The sequence below is a fragment of the Macaca thibetana genome, chromosome 19 (genome assembly GCF_024542745.1).
Source record: "Macaca thibetana thibetana isolate TM-01 chromosome 19, ASM2454274v1, whole genome shotgun sequence".
In the NCBI taxonomy this organism is placed as follows: Eukaryota; Metazoa; Chordata; class Mammalia; order Primates; family Cercopithecidae; genus Macaca; species Macaca thibetana.
Window position 1 is genome coordinate 19,602,168 of NC_065596.1, and position 16,261 is coordinate 19,618,428.

At 56.3% G+C, this 16,261-nt stretch overlaps 4 protein-coding genes across 6 annotated transcripts in view; all 4 read left to right on the top strand.

The window, feature by feature from the left end:
* Positions 1-9,383, top strand: part of SEMA6B (semaphorin 6B) — a 42,507-nt gene extending 33,124 nt beyond the window's left edge. For both annotated transcript variants that reach the window (XM_050770137.1, XM_050770136.1), the window contains exons 11-17: positions 838-969; positions 1,498-1,647; positions 3,297-3,479; positions 3,569-3,715; positions 5,566-5,643; positions 5,761-5,819; positions 7,449-9,383. In XM_050770137.1, coding sequence (XP_050626094.1) covers positions 838-969; positions 1,498-1,647; positions 3,297-3,479; positions 3,569-3,715; positions 5,566-5,643; positions 5,761-5,819; positions 7,449-8,374 — 1,675 coding nt within the window. In that variant the 3' untranslated portion in view covers positions 8,375-9,383. The remainder of the gene's footprint in view (positions 1-837; positions 970-1,497; positions 1,648-3,296; positions 3,480-3,568; positions 3,716-5,565; positions 5,644-5,760; positions 5,820-7,448) is intronic.
* The window catches only part of UBXN6 (UBX domain protein 6), a 181,850-nt gene that overhangs the window by 66,398 nt on the left and 99,191 nt on the right, over positions 1-16,261 (top strand). The window lies entirely within an intron of this gene.
* The window catches only part of SH3GL1 (SH3 domain containing GRB2 like 1, endophilin A2), a 201,483-nt gene continuing 187,504 nt past the window's right edge, over positions 2,283-16,261 (top strand). Inside the window, exon 1 of the mRNA XM_050770620.1 lies at positions 2,283-2,292. The gene's annotated coding sequence lies outside the window, so the exon portion shown is untranslated. The remainder of the gene's footprint in view (positions 2,293-16,261) is intronic.
* Positions 11,431-14,051, top strand: LRG1 (leucine rich alpha-2-glycoprotein 1). 2 transcript variants are annotated; one of them, XM_050770639.1, is made up of 2 exons: positions 11,431-11,543; positions 12,580-14,051. In XM_050770639.1, exons 1-2 carry the CDS (start codon positions 11,512-11,514, stop codon positions 13,589-13,591), a joined length of 1,044 nt encoding a protein of 347 aa, XP_050626596.1. In that variant the 5' UTR covers positions 11,431-11,511; the 3' UTR covers positions 13,592-14,051. The 2 variants fall into 2 exon arrangements, with proteins under 2 accessions (XP_050626596.1, XP_050626597.1); XM_050770640.1 differs by having other exon boundaries at positions 11,446-11,543; positions 12,610-14,051.

The window sequence follows — 16,261 nt, forward strand, 5'->3', positions numbered from 1 at the left end:
AGGGCAGATCACTTGAGGTCAGGAGTTTGAAACCAGCCTGGCCAACATGGTGAAACCTCGTCTCTACTAAAAATACAAAAATTGGCTGGGTGTGGTGGCAGGCACCTGTAATTCCAGCTACTTGGGAGGCTGAGGCAGGAGAATTGCTTGAAGCCGGGTGGTGTAGGTTACAGTGACCCGAGATCACACCACTGCACTCCAGCCTGGGCGACAGAGCAAGACTGGGTCTCAAAAAAAGAAAAAGCTTGCTGGGGAATGGGTTCTTTTTTTTTTTTTTTTTTGAGACGGAGTCTCACGCTGTTGCCCAGGCTGGAGTGCAGTGGCGCGATCTCGGCTCACTGCAAGCTCCGCCTCCCGGGTTCCCGCCATTCTCCTGCCTCAGCCTCCTGAGTAGCTGGGACTACAGGCGCCCGCCACCGCGCCCGGCTAATTTTTTTTTGTATTTTTACTAGAGACGGGGTTTCACTGTGGTCTCGATCTCCTGACCTTGTGATCCGCCCGCCTCGGCCTCCCAAAGTGCTGGGATTACAGGCTTGAGCCACCGCGCCCGGCCGGGGAATGGGTTCTAACAGTGGCAGTGAGGAGGCAGGACATCCAATGAAACAGGGATGGGGGCCTGGACAGGGGGCGGCCTCGTAGACCCTGAACTGTGGTCCAATCTGAGATGTTACTTAGGAGGAACGGCTGCATTTGACAGATGCGGGAGGGACACGGGATCTCTCTGGCGCAGGAAGACTGAAGATTCGCTGGATCCTGCAGACAGAGGCTCCTGCATGTGATTGTCTGAGATGGGGCCTCCCACTGGGCTCACCAAATTCTTTCATCCCAACCCCTCAGCATCCCTGGCTCGGCTGTCTGCGCCTTTGACATGACACAGGTGGCGGCTGTGTTTGAAGGCCGCTTCCGAGAGCAGAAGTCCCCCGAGTCCATCTGGACGCCGGTGCCGGAGGATCAGGTGCCTCGACCCCGGTGAGAATCCCCCCCATCCTGAGTCACGTGCCCAGATGAGGTCCTGATCCCCAGGGCCGGGGACTGAGGCTTCCAGGTGGTTATTTAGCTGATGCTGAGTTCAGCTGTACCCATTATGCAAACAGGAAAAACTGAGGCTGGGCGCGGTGGCTCACGCCTGTAATCCCAGCACTCTGGGAGGCTGAGGTGGGCGGATCACCTGAGGTTAAGAGTTTCAGACCAGCCTGACCAACGTGGCGAAACCCTGTCTATACTAAAAATACAAAAATTAGCTGGGCGTGGTGGCACTATGCCTGTAATGCCAGCCACTTGGGTGGCTGAGGAGGAGAATCGCTTGAACCCAGGAGGTGGAGGTTGCAGTGAGCCAAAGCACTCCAGCCTGGGCGACAGATTGAGATTCCATCTCAAAAAAAAAAAAAGAAAAAAAAACTGAGGGCCGTTGGGCAAAGCAATGGGTACCCCTGGTGAACCAGTCCCCTTTATGAGGACCTTTGCGTTCTTCCTGACCACACCCTTTGCCACCCCCAGGCCTGGGTGCTGCGCAGCCCCCGGGATGCAGTACAATGCCTCCAGCGCCCTGCCGGACGACATCCTAAACTTTGTCAAGACCCACCCTCTGATGGACGAGGCGGTGCCCTCGCTGGGCCACTCGCCCTGGATCGTGCGGACCCTGATGAGGTCAGTCCTGGAGGGGCACGGCGTGGCGAGGGGAGAGAGGATGCAGATGCTGAACACAGCTGAGCCCATGGCTGCCGGCGCTGCCCAGAGAGCTGGAGACAGAGACACAGACAGAGAGGGAAAGATGGAGAGACACTAGGAGAGAGAGAGAGAATAAAGAGATAGAGAGGCATCAAGAGGTGACAGGCAGGGTGCCAGGCACAGTGGCTCATGCTTGTAATCCCAGCACTTTGGGAGGCCGAGGCGGCCAGATCACCTAAGGCCAGGAGTTTGAGACCACCCTGGCCAACATGGAGAAACCTCGTCTCTACTTAAAATACAAAAATTAGCCAGGCGTGGTGGCAGGTGCCTGTAGTCCCAGCTACTCGGGAGGCCGAGGCAGGAGAATCACTTGAACCCAGTGAGCCAAGATCATGCCACTGCACTCCAACCTTGGGCCAGCGGGAGACTACGTCTCAAAAAAAAAAAAAAAAAAGAGGTAGACAGACAGACAGACACACACTAGGAGAACAAAGGAGGAGAGAGACAGAGACAAGGAGAGAGACAATCAGAGACAGACACCCAAAGAGACAGACAGGGAAGAGACAGAGAGAGAAAGAGACTAAAAGGTACACAGACACACATACACATCAGGAGAAAGGGGGGCCGGGCACAGTGGCCCACGCCTGTAATCCCAGCACTTTGGGAGGCCGAGGTGGGAGGATCACTTGAGGTCAGGAGTTTGAAACCAGCCTGGCCAAATGGTGAAACCCTGTCTCTACTAAAAATACAAAAATAATCAGCTGGGTGTGGTGGCGGGCGCCTGTAGTCCCAGCTACTTGGGAGGCTGAGGCGGGAGAATCGCTTGAACCCAGGAGGCAGAGGATGCAGTGAGCCGAGATCGCGTCACTGCACTACAGCCTGGGCGACAGAGCGAGACTCTGTCTCAAGAAAACAAAACAAGGCCGGGCGCGGTGGCTCAAGCCTGTAATCCCAGCACTTTGGGAGGCCGAGACGGGCAGATCACGAGGTCAGGAGATCGAGACCATCCTGGCTAACACGGTGAAACCCCGTCTCTACTAAAAATACAAGAAAATTAGCCGGGCGAGGTGGCGGGCGCCTGTAGTCCCAGCTACTTGGGAGGCTGAGGCAGGAGAATGGCATGAACCCGGCGGGGCGGAGCTTGCAGTGAGCCGAGATCGCGCCACTGCACTCCAGCCTGGGGCACAGAGCAAGACTCCGTCTCAAAAACAAAACAAAACAAAACAAAACAAAAATTGGCCAGGCGTGATGGCACGCACCTATAGTCCCCGCTACTCAGGAGGCTGACGTAAGAGAATCGCTTGAACCTGGGAGGCGGAGCTTGCAGTGAGCTGAGATTGTGCCACTGCACTCCAGCCTGGGCGACAGAACGAGACTCTGTCTCAACAAAAGCGACAGGGCCAAGTAGAGTCTGGGTTGGGGTTATGTTTCTGGCGAGTGTGCCCACGTGCCTGTGTGATCACCCATGTCTCCGGCATCCATGCACACACGCATTTGTTGCTGTCACGTGGTGTGTCACTGTGTGCACCCGTGTAACCATGCCCATGCCCGTGTTGGTGGCAGGTGGTGGCTGGAGGACCCCTGGGGGATATGGGGCCAGCCTGACCCTCCCCTGCCCTGTCCCCCAGGCACCAGCTGACTCGAGTGGCTGTGGACGTGGGAGCCGGCCCCTGGGGCAACCAGACTGTTGTCTTCCTGGGTTCTGAGGCAGGGACCGTCCTCAAGTTCCTCGTCCGGCCCAACGCCAGTACCTCAGGGACATCTGGGCTCAGTGTCTTCCTGGAAGAGTTTGAGACCTACCGGCCAGACAGGTGGGTCCAGGCAAAGATGGGGAGGGGTCGCCAGCAGGAGGGGAGATGGGCTGAGTTGCCCTCAGCCTCACCACTCTGCTTGTCCCCAGGTGTGGACGGCCGGGCGGTGGCGAGACAGGGCAGCGGCTGCTGAGCTTGGAGCTGGACGCAGCTTCAGGGGGCCTGCTGGCTGCCTTCCCCCGCTGCGTGGTCCGAGTGCCCGTGGCTCGCTGCCAGCAGTACTCTGGGTGTATGAAGTGAGTGTCTACCCCAGGCCCGCCATGGGCAGGAAATGAGGGAGGATGGGCACAGGGAGGGAGAGCTGGGTTCCAATCAACAGCCCAACAACATCCTAGTCATTGAGCTGGGCAGAGGGCACGGCCCATGCAAGGCCCAGGGGCAGGACCACGCCTGGTGTGTTGGAAGAACAGTGAGGTGGCCGGTGTGGCTGCAGCAGAATGAGCAAGGGGGAGAGAGGGAGGAGGGGAGGACGGGGAGGGGATGGGAGGGGACGGGGCGGTTTGTGCAGAGCTTTGTGGGCCTCAGGGAGGACTTGGGCTTTGACCTCGAGGGAGGTGGGAGCCATGTAGGGTTGCAGGCAGAGGAGGGACTGGCCGTGACTCCGGTGCTTACAGGTGCCCTCTGGTGGCTGCTCCAGGAGGAGACTGCAGGGGAAGGAGAACCAGGGACCACGGCGGAAGCTGTTTCCCTGTCTCTAAAATGGGAGGAAAGCTAGGATGCATGCCAGTGCTGGCGCACGCCTGGGCTCCGTGTGAGCCGTCAGTGCAGAGGACCCTGCCTCCTGCCCACCGTTATCGCCACGATGACCCGGTGGCTCCAAGTCCAAGGGCACAGCCTCTGGCACGAGGCCTGGCCTCCCATCTCAGCTCTGCCGCTTGGGCAGACGTTTACTTTCTGGAGCCTCAGTTCACTTACCTGTAAAATGGGGAGTGAACAGTGTCCTGCACACGGGTTTGTTCTAAGGACTCCAGGAGTTGCTATTAAGAGGAGGGACTGGGCTTCATAGCTCACGCCTGTTGTCCCGGCACTTTGGAAGGCCAAGGCAGGAGGACTGCTGCTTGAGCCCAGGAGTTCGAGACCACTCTGGGCAACACAGCATAGTGAGACCCTGTCTCTAAAAAAAAAAAAAGTCAGCAGGGCGTGGTGGCACACATCTGTGGTCCCAACTACTCAGAAAGCTGAGGCAGGAGGATCACTTGAGCCTGGGAGGTTGAGGCTGCAGTGAACTATGATCATGCCACTGTACTCCAGCCTAAGTGACAGAGCATGACCCTGTCTCTTTAAAAAAAAATTAAATTTTAATTTTTAAAAAATTTATTTATTTATTTATTTTTTATTTTTTTTTTTTTTTGAGACAGAGTCTCGCTCTGTTGCCCAGGCTGGAGTGCAGTGGCCAGATCTCAGCTCACTGCAAGCTCCACCTCCCAGGTTCACGCCATTCTCCTGCCTCAGCCTCCCGAGTAGCTGGGACTACAGGCGCCTGCCACCTCGCCCGGCTAGTTTTTTGTATTTTTTAGTAGAGACGGGGTTTCATCGTGTTAGCCAGGATGGTCTCGATCTCCTGACCTCGTGATCCACCCGTCTCGGCCTCCCAAAGTGCTGGGATTACAGGCTTGAGCCACCGTGCCCGGCCAAAAAAAATTTTTTTTAATTTAAAAATTAAAAAAACGCCAGGCATGGTGACTCGCACCTGTAATCCCACTACTTTGGGAGTCTGAGGCGGATGGATCACCTGAGGTCAGGAGTTCCAGACCAGCATGGCCAACCTGGTGAAACCCTGACTCTACTAAAAATGCAAAGATTAGCCAGGTATGGTGGTATGTGCCTGTAATCCCTGCTACCTGGGAGGCTGAGGCAGCAGAATTGCTTGAACCTGGGAGGCAGAGGTTGCAGTGAACCAAGATGCTGCCACTACACTCCAGCCTGGGCAACAAGAGTGAAATTCCGTCTCAAAAATAAATAAATAAATAAATAAAATAAAAATAAAGAGGCAGGTGCTTGGAACAGGGCCCACAGGTCACCATCACCGTTGAGGCTGTGTGAGTGACTTGGACACTTGTCCCATTCGGTCCCTGGTCTGCTCTAGGAACTGTATCGGCAGTCAGGACCCCTACTGCGGGTGGGCCCCAGATGGCTCCTGCATCTTCCTCAGCCCAGGCACCAGGTACTGTGGGAGAGGGAGGTGGGTGGAGGGTGTGTCAGACCTGCCCATGATCCAGGATCCCCTGGACCTCTGACTGTGAAAGGGGCCTCTGCTGACGGTGCCTCCTCTCCCCATTAGAGCCACCTTTGAGCAGGACGTGTCCGGGGCCAGCACCTCAGGCTTAGGGGACTGCACAGGTGAGTTGGGAGAATGGCAGGCTAAGACCCCCTCCCCCACTACCATGGGGGAGGGGAGGGAGGAGGCTACAGGACCCTCGAATCCTCTGGGAGGTGGGTGGGGAAACTGGACTCCATCAGAGCTTTAGAAAGGCATGGAAAGGTCTTTCTATGCCTTTCTAAAGGTTATTGGGGAGGGAGATAGGGGAAGAACAGAGACCCCAGAAGACAGACACACCAAGAAACAGGCTTTGACAAGGACGAAGAGACAACAGAAGGCAGACAGACGAACTTCAATAGGACAGAAGGGGCCAGGCGGTGGCAACTCCTGCCTATAATCCCAGCATTCTGAGTGGCCAAGACAGGAGGGTCACTTGAGGTCAGGAGTTCGAGACCAGCCTGGGCAACATAGTGAAACCCTGTCTCTAAAACAAAAACCCAAAAATAATCCAGACGTGGCAGTGCATGCCTGTAGTCCCAGCTACTCGGGAGGCTGAGGCAGGAGGATCGCTTGAGCCAGGGAGGTGGAGGCTGCAATGAACTGTGGTCAGGCCACTGCACTCCAGCTTGGGCAACAGAGCAAGAATCTGTCTTTTTTTTTTTTTTTTTGAGACAGAGTTTTACTCTGTCACCCAGGCTAGAGTACAGTGGTGTGATCTCAGCTCACTGCAACCTCCATCTCCTGGGTTCAGTTGACTTGTTGGCCAGGCTGGTCTCAAACTCCTGACGTCAGGTGATCTGCCCGCCTCAGCCTCCCAAAATGCTGGGATTACAGGTGTGAGCCACCGTGCCTGGCCGAGATCCTGTCTTTAATAAAACAGAGGTATCTGGAGGCAGGGTCGCACTGAGCTGCACCACTGCACTGCAGCCTGGGGGACTCTGTCTCAAAACAAAAACAAAAAAATTTAAAAATAAAACAATTAGGCCAGGTGAGGTGGCTCATGCCTGTAATCCCAGCACTTTGGGAGGCAGAGGTGGGCGGATCACGAGATCAGGAGTTTGAGACCAGCCTGGCCAACATGGTGAAACCCTGTCTCTACTAAAAATACAAAAATTAGCTGGGTCCACGTGGTGGCGTACACCTGTAGTCCCAGCTACTCTAGAGGCTAAGGCAGGAGAATCACTTGAACCTGGGAGGTGGAGGTTGCAAAGAGTCGAGATCACCCCACCGCACTCCAGCCTGGCACACAAAGTAAGACTCCATCTAAAAAAATAATAAAAAGGCCGGGCACAGTGGCTCACGCCTGTAATCCCAGCACTTTGGGAGGCCGAGGTGGGCGGATCATGGGGTCAGGAGATCGAGACCATCTTGGCTAACACGATGAAACCCCATCTCTACTAAAAATACAAAAAATTAGCCTGGTGCGGTGGCGCCTGTGGTCCTAGCTACTCGGGAGGCTGAGGCAGGAGAATGGCGTGAACCCGGGAGGCGGAGCTTGCAGTGAGCTGAGATCCGGCCACTGCACTCCAGCCTGGGCAACAGAGCGAGACTCCCTCTCAAAAAAAAATAAAAAAATAAATAAAAATAAAAATAAAATAATAATAACAACAAATAAAAATAATGAGAAAGAGGACAGAGGGCCTGAGGAGGTAGGAGAGGTGCCCGGGCCCCCCCTCGGCCCCGCTAACCCCCCTGTGCTCCCCCGCTAGGACTCCTGCGGGCCAGCCTCTCAGAGGACCGCGCGGGGCTGGTGTCGGTGAACCTGCTGGTGACATCGTCGGTGGCGGCCTTCGTGGTGGGAGCCGTGGTGTCCGGCTTCAGCGTGGGCTGGTTCGTGGGCCTCCGTGAGAGGCGGGAGCTGGCCCGGCGCAAGGACAAGGAGGCCATCCTGGCGCATGGGGCGGGCGAGGCGGTGCTGAGCGTCAGCCGCCTGGGCGAGCGCAGGGCGCAGGGTCCCGGGGGCCGGGGCGGAGGCGGCGGCGGCGCCGGGGTTCCCCCCGAGGCCCTGCTGGCGCCCCTGATGCAGAACGGCTGGGCCAAGGCCACGCTGCTGCAGGGCGGGCCCCACGACCTGGACTCGGGGCTGCTGCCCACGCCCGAGCAGACGCCGCTGCCGCAGAAGCGCCTGCCCACCCCGCACCCGCACCCCCACGCCCTGGGCCCCCGCGCCTGGGACCACGGCCACCCCCTGCTCCCCGCCTCCGCTTCGTCCTCCCTCCTACTTCTGGCGCCCTCCCGGGCCCCCGAGCAGCCCTCTGCGCCTGGGGAGCCGACCCCCGACGCCCGCCTCTATGCTGCCCGGCCCGGCCGCGCCTCCCACGGCGACTTCCCGCTCACCCCCCACGCCAGCCCGGACCGCCGGCGGGTGGTGTCGGCGCCCACGGGCCCCTTGGACCCAGCCTCAGCCGCCGATGGCCTCCCGCGGCCCTGGAGCCCGCCCCCGACGGGCAGCCTGCGGAGGCCGCCGGGCCCCCACGCCCCTCCGGCCGCCACCCTGCGCCGCACCCACACGTTCAACAGCGGCGAGGCCCGGCCTGGGGACCGCCACCGCGGCTGCCACGCCCGGCCCGGCACAGACTTGGCCCACCTCCTCCCCTATGGGGGGGCGGACAGGACTGCGCCCCCCGTGCCCTAGGCCAGGGGCCCCCCGATGCCTTGGCAGTGCCAGCCACGGGAACCAGGAGCGAGAGACGGTGCCAGAACGCCGGGGCCCGGGGCAACTCCGAGTGGGTGCTCAAGCCCCCCCCCCGCGACCCACCCGCGGAGTAGGGGGCCCCCTCCGCCACAAGGAAGCACAACCAGCTCGCCCTCCCCCCACCCGGGGCCGCAGGACGCTGAGACGGTTTGGGGGTGGGTGGGCGGGAGGACTTTGCTATGGATTTGAGGTTGACCTTATGCGCGTAGGTTTTGGTTTCTTTTGCAGTTTTGGTTTCTTTTGCGGTTTTCTAACCAATTGCACAACTCCGTTCTCGGGGTGGCGGCAGGTAGGGGAGGCTTGGACGCCGGTGAGGAATGGGGGGCCACAGCTGCAGACTCAAGCCCTCCCCCACCCCTGGAAAGGTCCCTCCCCAACCCAGGCCCCTGGCGTGTGTGGGTGTGCGTGCGTGTGTGTGCCGTGTTCGTGTGCAAGGGGCCGGGGAGGTGGGCGTGCGTGTGCGTGCCAGCGAGGGCTGCTGTGGGCGTGTGTGTCAGGTGGGCCACGCGTGCAGGGTGTGTGTCCACAAGCGACGATCGTGGTGCCTCCAGCGGCCTGGGCGTTGGCTGAGCCGACGCTGGGGCTTCCAGAAGGCCGGGGGCCTCCGAGGTGCCGGTTAGGAGTTTGAACCCCGCTCTGCAGAGGGAAGCGGGGACAATGCCGGGGTTTCAGGCAGGGGACACGGGGAGGGCCTGTCCAGAAGTCACATCGGCAGCAGCTGTCTAAAGGGCTTGGGGCCTGGGGGACATTGAAGGTGGGCGGGGCCCCTCTGTAAATACGGCCCCAGGGTGGTGAGAGACTCCCATGCCACCCGTCCCCTTGTGACCTACCCCCTCTGACCTCCAGCTGACCATGCATGCCACGTGGCCGGCTGGGTCCTCCACCCTCTCTGGAGTTTGCCTCCCCCAGCCCCCTCCCCATCAATAAAACTCTGTTTACAACCACCGGCCCCCATGACTCTGGCTCTGCTCTGCCTCGTAGGGGTGGCATGGGTGGGAGGGCACCCTCAAAAGTCAAGACCAGGCCAGGTGTGGTGGCTCATGGCCTGTAATCCTGGCACTTTGGGAGGCCGAGGTGGGCGGATCACTTGAGGTCAAGAGTTCAAGACCAGCCTGGCCAACATGGCAAAACCCTGTCTCTACTAAAAATACGAAAAAATTAGCCAGGTGTGGTGGTGGGTGCCTGTAATCCCAGCTACTCGGCCGACTGAGGCAGGAGAATCGCTTGAATCTGGGAGTCAGAGGTTTCAGTGAGCTGAGGTCATACCACTGCACTCCAGCCTGGGGTGACAGAGCAAGACTATCTCAAAAAAAGAAAGAAAGAAAGAAAAGGCTGGGTCAAAACAAATCTGGGGAGCTGAGTGTGGGAACGTCTTCATCTGCATAGCAGCCAGTTTCTTTCTTTTTTTTTTTTTGAGACGGAGTCTCGCTCTGTCGCCCAGGCTGGAGTGCAGTGGTGTGATCTCGGCTCACTGCAGCCCCCACATCCCAGGTTCAAGTGATTCTCCTTTCTCAGCCTCTCGAGTAGCTGGGACTACAGGCACCCACCACCATGCCTGGCTAATTTTTGTAATTTTAGTAGAGACGGGGTTTCATCATATTGGTCAGGCTGGTCTTGAACTCCTGACCTCAGGTGATCTGCCTGCCTCGGCCTCCCAAAGTGCTGGGATTACAGGCGTGAGCCACCATGACCGGCCAGCCTTATGAATTTTGTTTTAAGTGGGACAGGAAGTCACCAGAGAGTTTTAAGCAGGGATGTGATCTGATTTCATTTTTTTTTTTTTTTTTTTTTTTTTTGAGACGGCATTTTAAGGGATCATTTTGTTACTGTGTCACCACATTTCACAAGCCTTCCTTTCTCTCAGCCCATGTTGATTAAGACCTACGAACGGCTGGGCTCTGGGGACAGGGCAAGGTACAAGACAGATTGAGTGCAGTGGCTCACGGCTCAGAGAGACTGAGAGGATTCCTTGAGCCCAGCAGTTCAAGACCAGCCTCCTCCTACAAAAAAAATTTTAAAAATTAGCTGGGCATGGTAGCATGTGCCTATATTCCCAGCTACTCGGGAGGCTGAGGCAGGAGAATTGCTTGAACCCAGGAGGTGGAGGTTGCAGTGAGCCGAGATCGTGCCACTGCACTCCAGCCTGGGCGACAGTGCAAGACTCGGTCTCAAAAAAAAGAAAAGAAAAAGTCATAGGTGCAGATAAAGCTGACACATCATACCTAAATATTTAGAACTCAACAAGAATGCAAGCACTCTGTAGCCAAGTCCATGAGATGCAGCCAAAGCTGTTCTCAAAGGGAAATTTGTAGCCTCCAAATGCATTTAATAGGAAATGAGGAGGAATGGAAACAATAGCATGGATGTCAGATTCAGATGAAGAGAAAAAGGGGCAGAAAGAGCCCTCAGAGATCTGAGTTCAGCTTCATAGATGGGGAAACTGAGGCCAAGAACAGTTAAGTCACTTGCCAAAGGTTACAGAGCAAAGCTGTTTATGACAGAGCTGGAATTCAGAACCAGGTTTGGTTCCTCCCAAGCCACTGTCCAAGAACCATAGAGACTTTTGGCTTTACTCACTATTGAATTGTATTTTTTAAATGACTTCATTTAAAAAAAGCAATATCAACATACCACGAAGTCAAGACAAGAGTTTTTTTGTTCTTTTCAGTGAGCTTTCTGGTTGCTCAAGTTTATGGTAAATAACTCCTCTTGCTAAGAGCTGTCGCTATCTCCAGGAATGGTGCCTTGCAAACCTTGATCCTTGAACTCTGGGTTGGGGGAAGTGAGGATGCAACTAGAGAGACTCTTGGATGTCCCCCAAAAATCAGGAAACAAGGAAAGAAAAACCTGGGTTTTAGAAGCAGGGTCAAAAAGAGGTTGAACAGGAAACAATTTCCAGGAAGCAATTTTGTAATCCTGACCCCTCCCCTTTTCCCGCCTGGCTTAGCCTCAGCCCCTGTCAGGAACTGATGGGGGTGGGGACTTTCCCGGGGTTGGTTCCCCGGCCCCCAGTCCAGGCAGGTATAAGGCCACCTCCCCAGGCCAGGACAACCCAGAAGCAAAAGAGAAGAGCTACCATGGCCTCTTGGAGCCGACAGCGACCCGAAAGGTAAGTCCCCACACTACCTGTCCTAGGCAGGTCTGACCCACATTCCAGCTGACCCACTGAAGTCACAGGGAGCAGATACAGACCTGGAGCCTGGGACAGATCAACCTTAACTATGACAGAAAGACTGACACACACAGACACACACACACACACAGACACACACACACACACACACACCCCCCTGCAGAGGTGGGCCCAGGTGGGCATGGGCAGGATGGAGCCAGGGGAGGCTTTTTGTTAGAGGTCTGGGGCCACAGTGACCAAGGCTGTCCAGATCATGTCTGATGGCTGCTGGGCCAGGGAAGCCCTGGAGACGGAGGGGAAGCCCCAGGCTTCCAAGGGTGCTAAATGTAAACCACCCCTTCCCAAGGCCAAATGCCCACCCTCAGACCGGGCCAAAGCAGGATACACTTTTCATGTTCAGAGGCTGCAGTGAGCTATGATCATACCAATGCCCTCCAGCCTGGGCAACCGAGCAAGACCCTGTCTCAAAAACGTGAACCTGAACGTCTGTCTTCCTCCAAGCACCCAACTGGTCAAGGCTGGACAGAAAGACCAGGATCCCAGAGCAGAGAAGTCTTCATGGAAAAGAGGGCATTGGAGCTGGGGCTTTGCAGGATGAATAGGAGTTCACATCAAAACACAGAGCCAGGGAGACAAGGACTGACCCAGAAAACAAGCCAGATCAGAAGAAACTAGCAAGTTGGACTGTGAATAATTAGCAGCTCATGGGGGCTAGGCTGGTGATGGGGAAGTGTATTCATATTATGTGGGAGTTACACCCAGAAACTCAACTTTCCTAGAATTGTAATTCTCCCTGCAACAGGCGCCACTTCTGGCAGCTGTGGGGGGTGAGGGTAGAAGCTGGGAGAGGAGAAGGAAGCAACTGCCCTAGTCCAGGTAAGAGATGAGGCAGCATAGTCCAGGCTGGTAGCCGCAGAGATGGGAAGAAGTGGGCAAATTTGGGGGTGTATTTTCACCTAGCTGAGTGTATTTTCACTGTGGGTTAGTAAGCATCTTCCGTTACTGCCTGCAGCCCAGGGGGCTTTCAACCCCATCTTTCTAGAACCCTGTTCCTGCTGCTGCTATTGGCGGCCTCAGCCTGTGGGGTCACCCTGAGCCCCAAAGACTGCCAGGTGTTCCGCTCAGACCATGGCAGCTCCATCTCCTGCCAACCACCTGCCAAAATCCCCAGCTACCTGCCAGCCGACACTGTGCACCTGGCCGTGGAGTTCTTCAATCTGACCCTCCTGCCAGCCACCCTCCTCCAGGGCGCTTCTAAGCTCCAAGAATTGCACCTCTCCAGCAACAGGCTGGAAAGCCTCTCACCCGAGTTCCTGCGGCCAGTGCCGCAGCTGAGGGTGCTGGATCTAACTCGAAACTCCCTGACCGGGCTGCCCCCAGGCCTCTTCCAGGCCTCAGCCACCCTGGACACCCTGGTGTTGAAAGAAAACCAGCTGGAGGTCCTGGAGGCCTCGTGGCTGCACGGTCTGAAAGCCCTGAGGCATCTGGACCTGTCTGGGAACTGCCTCCGGAAACTGCCCCCTGGGCTGCTGGCCAACTTCACCCTCCTGCGCACCCTTGACCTTGCGGAGAACCAGTTGGAGACCTTGCCCCCTCACCTTCTGCAGGGTCCGCTGCAGTTAGAACGGCTACATCTAGAAGGCAACAAATTGCAAGAACTGGGAAAGGATCTCCTCGTGCCGCAGCCAGACCTGCGCTACCTTTTCCTGAACGGCAACAAGCTGGCCAGGGTGGCAGCCGGTGCCTTCCAGGGCCTGCGGCAGCTGGACATGCTGGACCTCTCCAATAACTCGCTGGCCAGTGTGCCCGAGGGGCTCTGGACATCCCTAGGGCAGCCAAACCGGGACATGCGGGATGGCTTTGACATCTCCAGCAACCCCTGGATCTGTGACCAGAACCTGAGCGACCTCTATCGTTGGCTTCAGGCCCAAAAAGACAAGATGTTTTCCCAGAATGACACGCGCTGTGCTGGGCCTGAAGCCATGAAGGGCCAGACGCTCCTGGCAGTGGCCGAGTCCCAGTGAGACCTGGGGCTGGGGTTGAGGGTGGGGGGTCTGGTAGAACACTGCAACCCACTTAGCAAATAATCCTGCCTTTGGCCAGGCGCGGTGGCTCACGCCTGTAATCCCAGCACTTCGGGAGGCCAAGGCGGGCGGATCACGAGGTCAAGAGATTGAGACCATCCTGGCTAACACGGTGAAACCCCATCTCTACTAAAAATACAAAAAAAATTAGCCAGATGTGGTGGCGGGCACCTGTAGTCTCAGCTACTCGGGAGGCTGAGGCAGGAGAATGGCGTGAACCGGGGAGGCGGAGCTTGCAGCGAGCAGAGATTGCACCACTGCACTCTAGCCTGGGCAACAGAGCGAGATTCCGTCTCAAAAATAAAAAATAAAAATAAAAAACAAATAATCCTGCCTTTTACAGGTGAGACTCAGGGCTGTCCATTATGGCTGGGACCCCGTTTCACCCACGCATGCTTCTTTTTTTTTTTTTTTTTTTTTTTTTTTTTTTTTGAGACGGAGTCTCGCTCTGTCACCCAGGCTGGAGTGCAGTGGCCGGATCTCAGCTCACTGCCAGCTCCGCCTCCCGGGTTTACGCCATTCTCCTGCCTCAGCCTCCCGAGTAGCTGGGACTACAGGCGCCCGCCACCTCGCCCGGCTAAGTTTTTGTATTTTTAGTAGAGACGGGGTTTCACTGTGTTAGCCAGGATGGTCTCGATCTCCTGACCTCATGATCCGCCCGTCTCGGCGTCCCAAAGTGCTGGGATTACAGGCTTGAGCCACCGCGCCCGGCCTCACCCACGCATGCTTCTAAAACACACGATGGACTTTCCTGACCCGTGCCCAAGATGTGCCCTCTCTCTGGAATGCCGTTCCCCGTTTCCCAGATCTCTTGATCTCTGGGTTCTCCCAGCCCCCTTGTCCTTCCCTCCGGCTGAGCCCTGGCCACACTGGGCCTGCCTTTCTCTGACTCTGTCTTCCCCAAGTCAGGGGGCTCTCTGAGTGCAGGGTCTGCTGCTGAGTCCCACTTAGCTTGGGGTCAGACCCAAGGGGTTTAATAAATAACTCTTGAAAACTGGATAGGATGAATTGGCTTTTGTTGTGTTCCTAGCATCTTCTCAAATCAACTTCCTAGGACTCCAGGGTGCAGGAGGAAAAGAGGCATGGCCCAGGCCCTGGGGTGTGGGAGGCGGTCTCCCTAGGGGGTGACAGTTGGGATCAAAGACCTGTGACTTTTCCTCTCCCTTCCCCCATCCTGGGACCTAACTGGAAATAAAACCTTGACCGTTGCCCGGGTGTCATTTTACCAGTGGATTTCTGCCAGGGCTTGTGTCCTAGGAGAAGGTTTAAGTTAAACCAGATTGCCCAGGTCTCCAAACAATTTGTCATGCCGGCCTGAGATCATCTAAGGGGGCACCTGCCCCGTGCAAGGTTGCAGGGGCGGGATGGGGCCGAAGGGATGGGCGGGGTCCCAGGCCCACCTGCTTATATGGCATTGACCATGTGGGGGCTATAGTCAGATTTGGGAGACCCTGGGGATTGGGGATATGTCCAGTTTTCACAGCTCCCTAAAAAATGGACGTACACCCTGGTGCCGTGGCTCACACATGTAATCCCTTTGGGATTACAGCACTTTGAGAGGCTGAGGCAGGCAGATCACCCAAGGTCAGGAGTTCGATACCAGCCTGGCCAACATGGCAAAACCCCGTCTCTACTAAAATACAAAATACAAAAATTAGCCAGGCATAATGGCATGTGCCTGTCATACCAGCTACTCGGGAGGGTCAGGCACGAGAATCGCTCGAACCTGGGAGGTGGAGGTTACAGTGAGCCAAGATCGTGCCACTGCACTCCAGTCTGGGCGACAGAGTGAAACTGTGTCTCTAAATAAGTACATAAATAAATAGACCATGCCTACATCTGTGGTCATTCCAGGCACGGCAATGAACAGGCAGGGTTCTGGGGTCCAGCAGGGCTAGGTTTGAATAGGATCCCTGGCCGGGCGTGGTGACTCATGCCTGTAATCCTAGCACTTTGGGAGGCCAAGACGGGTGAATCATGAAGTCAGGAGTTCAAGACCAGCCTGACCCATATGGCGAAACCCCGTGTCTACTAAAAATACAAAAATTAGCTAGGTATGGTGGCAGGCGCCTGTAATCCCAGCTACTCGGGAGGCTGAGGCAGGAGAATCACTTGAACCCAGGGGGTGGAGGTTGCAGTGAGCCGAGATTGCACCACTGCACTCCAGCCTGGGTGACAGAGTCAGATGCTGTCTCAAAAAATAAATAAATAAATAAAAAGGAATAGGATATTCACCTGCTATGGTACGCAGGGCAAGTGATTTACCATATCTGAGCCTCAGCTTGCTCAGCTGTAAAATGGGGATCCTAGGGAAAGGGCAGGCCTGGCTTCTGGTTAGTTAAGGAGCAGATTAAGAAATAAAAAGAAGCTGGGTGCAATGGCTCACACCTGTAATCCCAGCAATTCGGGAGGCTGAGGTGGAAGGATCACTTGGGCCTTAGGGCTTCAAGACCAACCTGCTCAACACAGGGAGCTCTCATCTCTACAAAAAGTAAAAAAAAAAGTTAGCTGGGCGTGGTGGTGTGTGCCTGTGGTCCCAGCTACTCAGGAGGCTGAGGCGGGAGGATGACCTGAGCCTGGGAAGGCAAGGCTGCAGTGAGCTGTGATCAC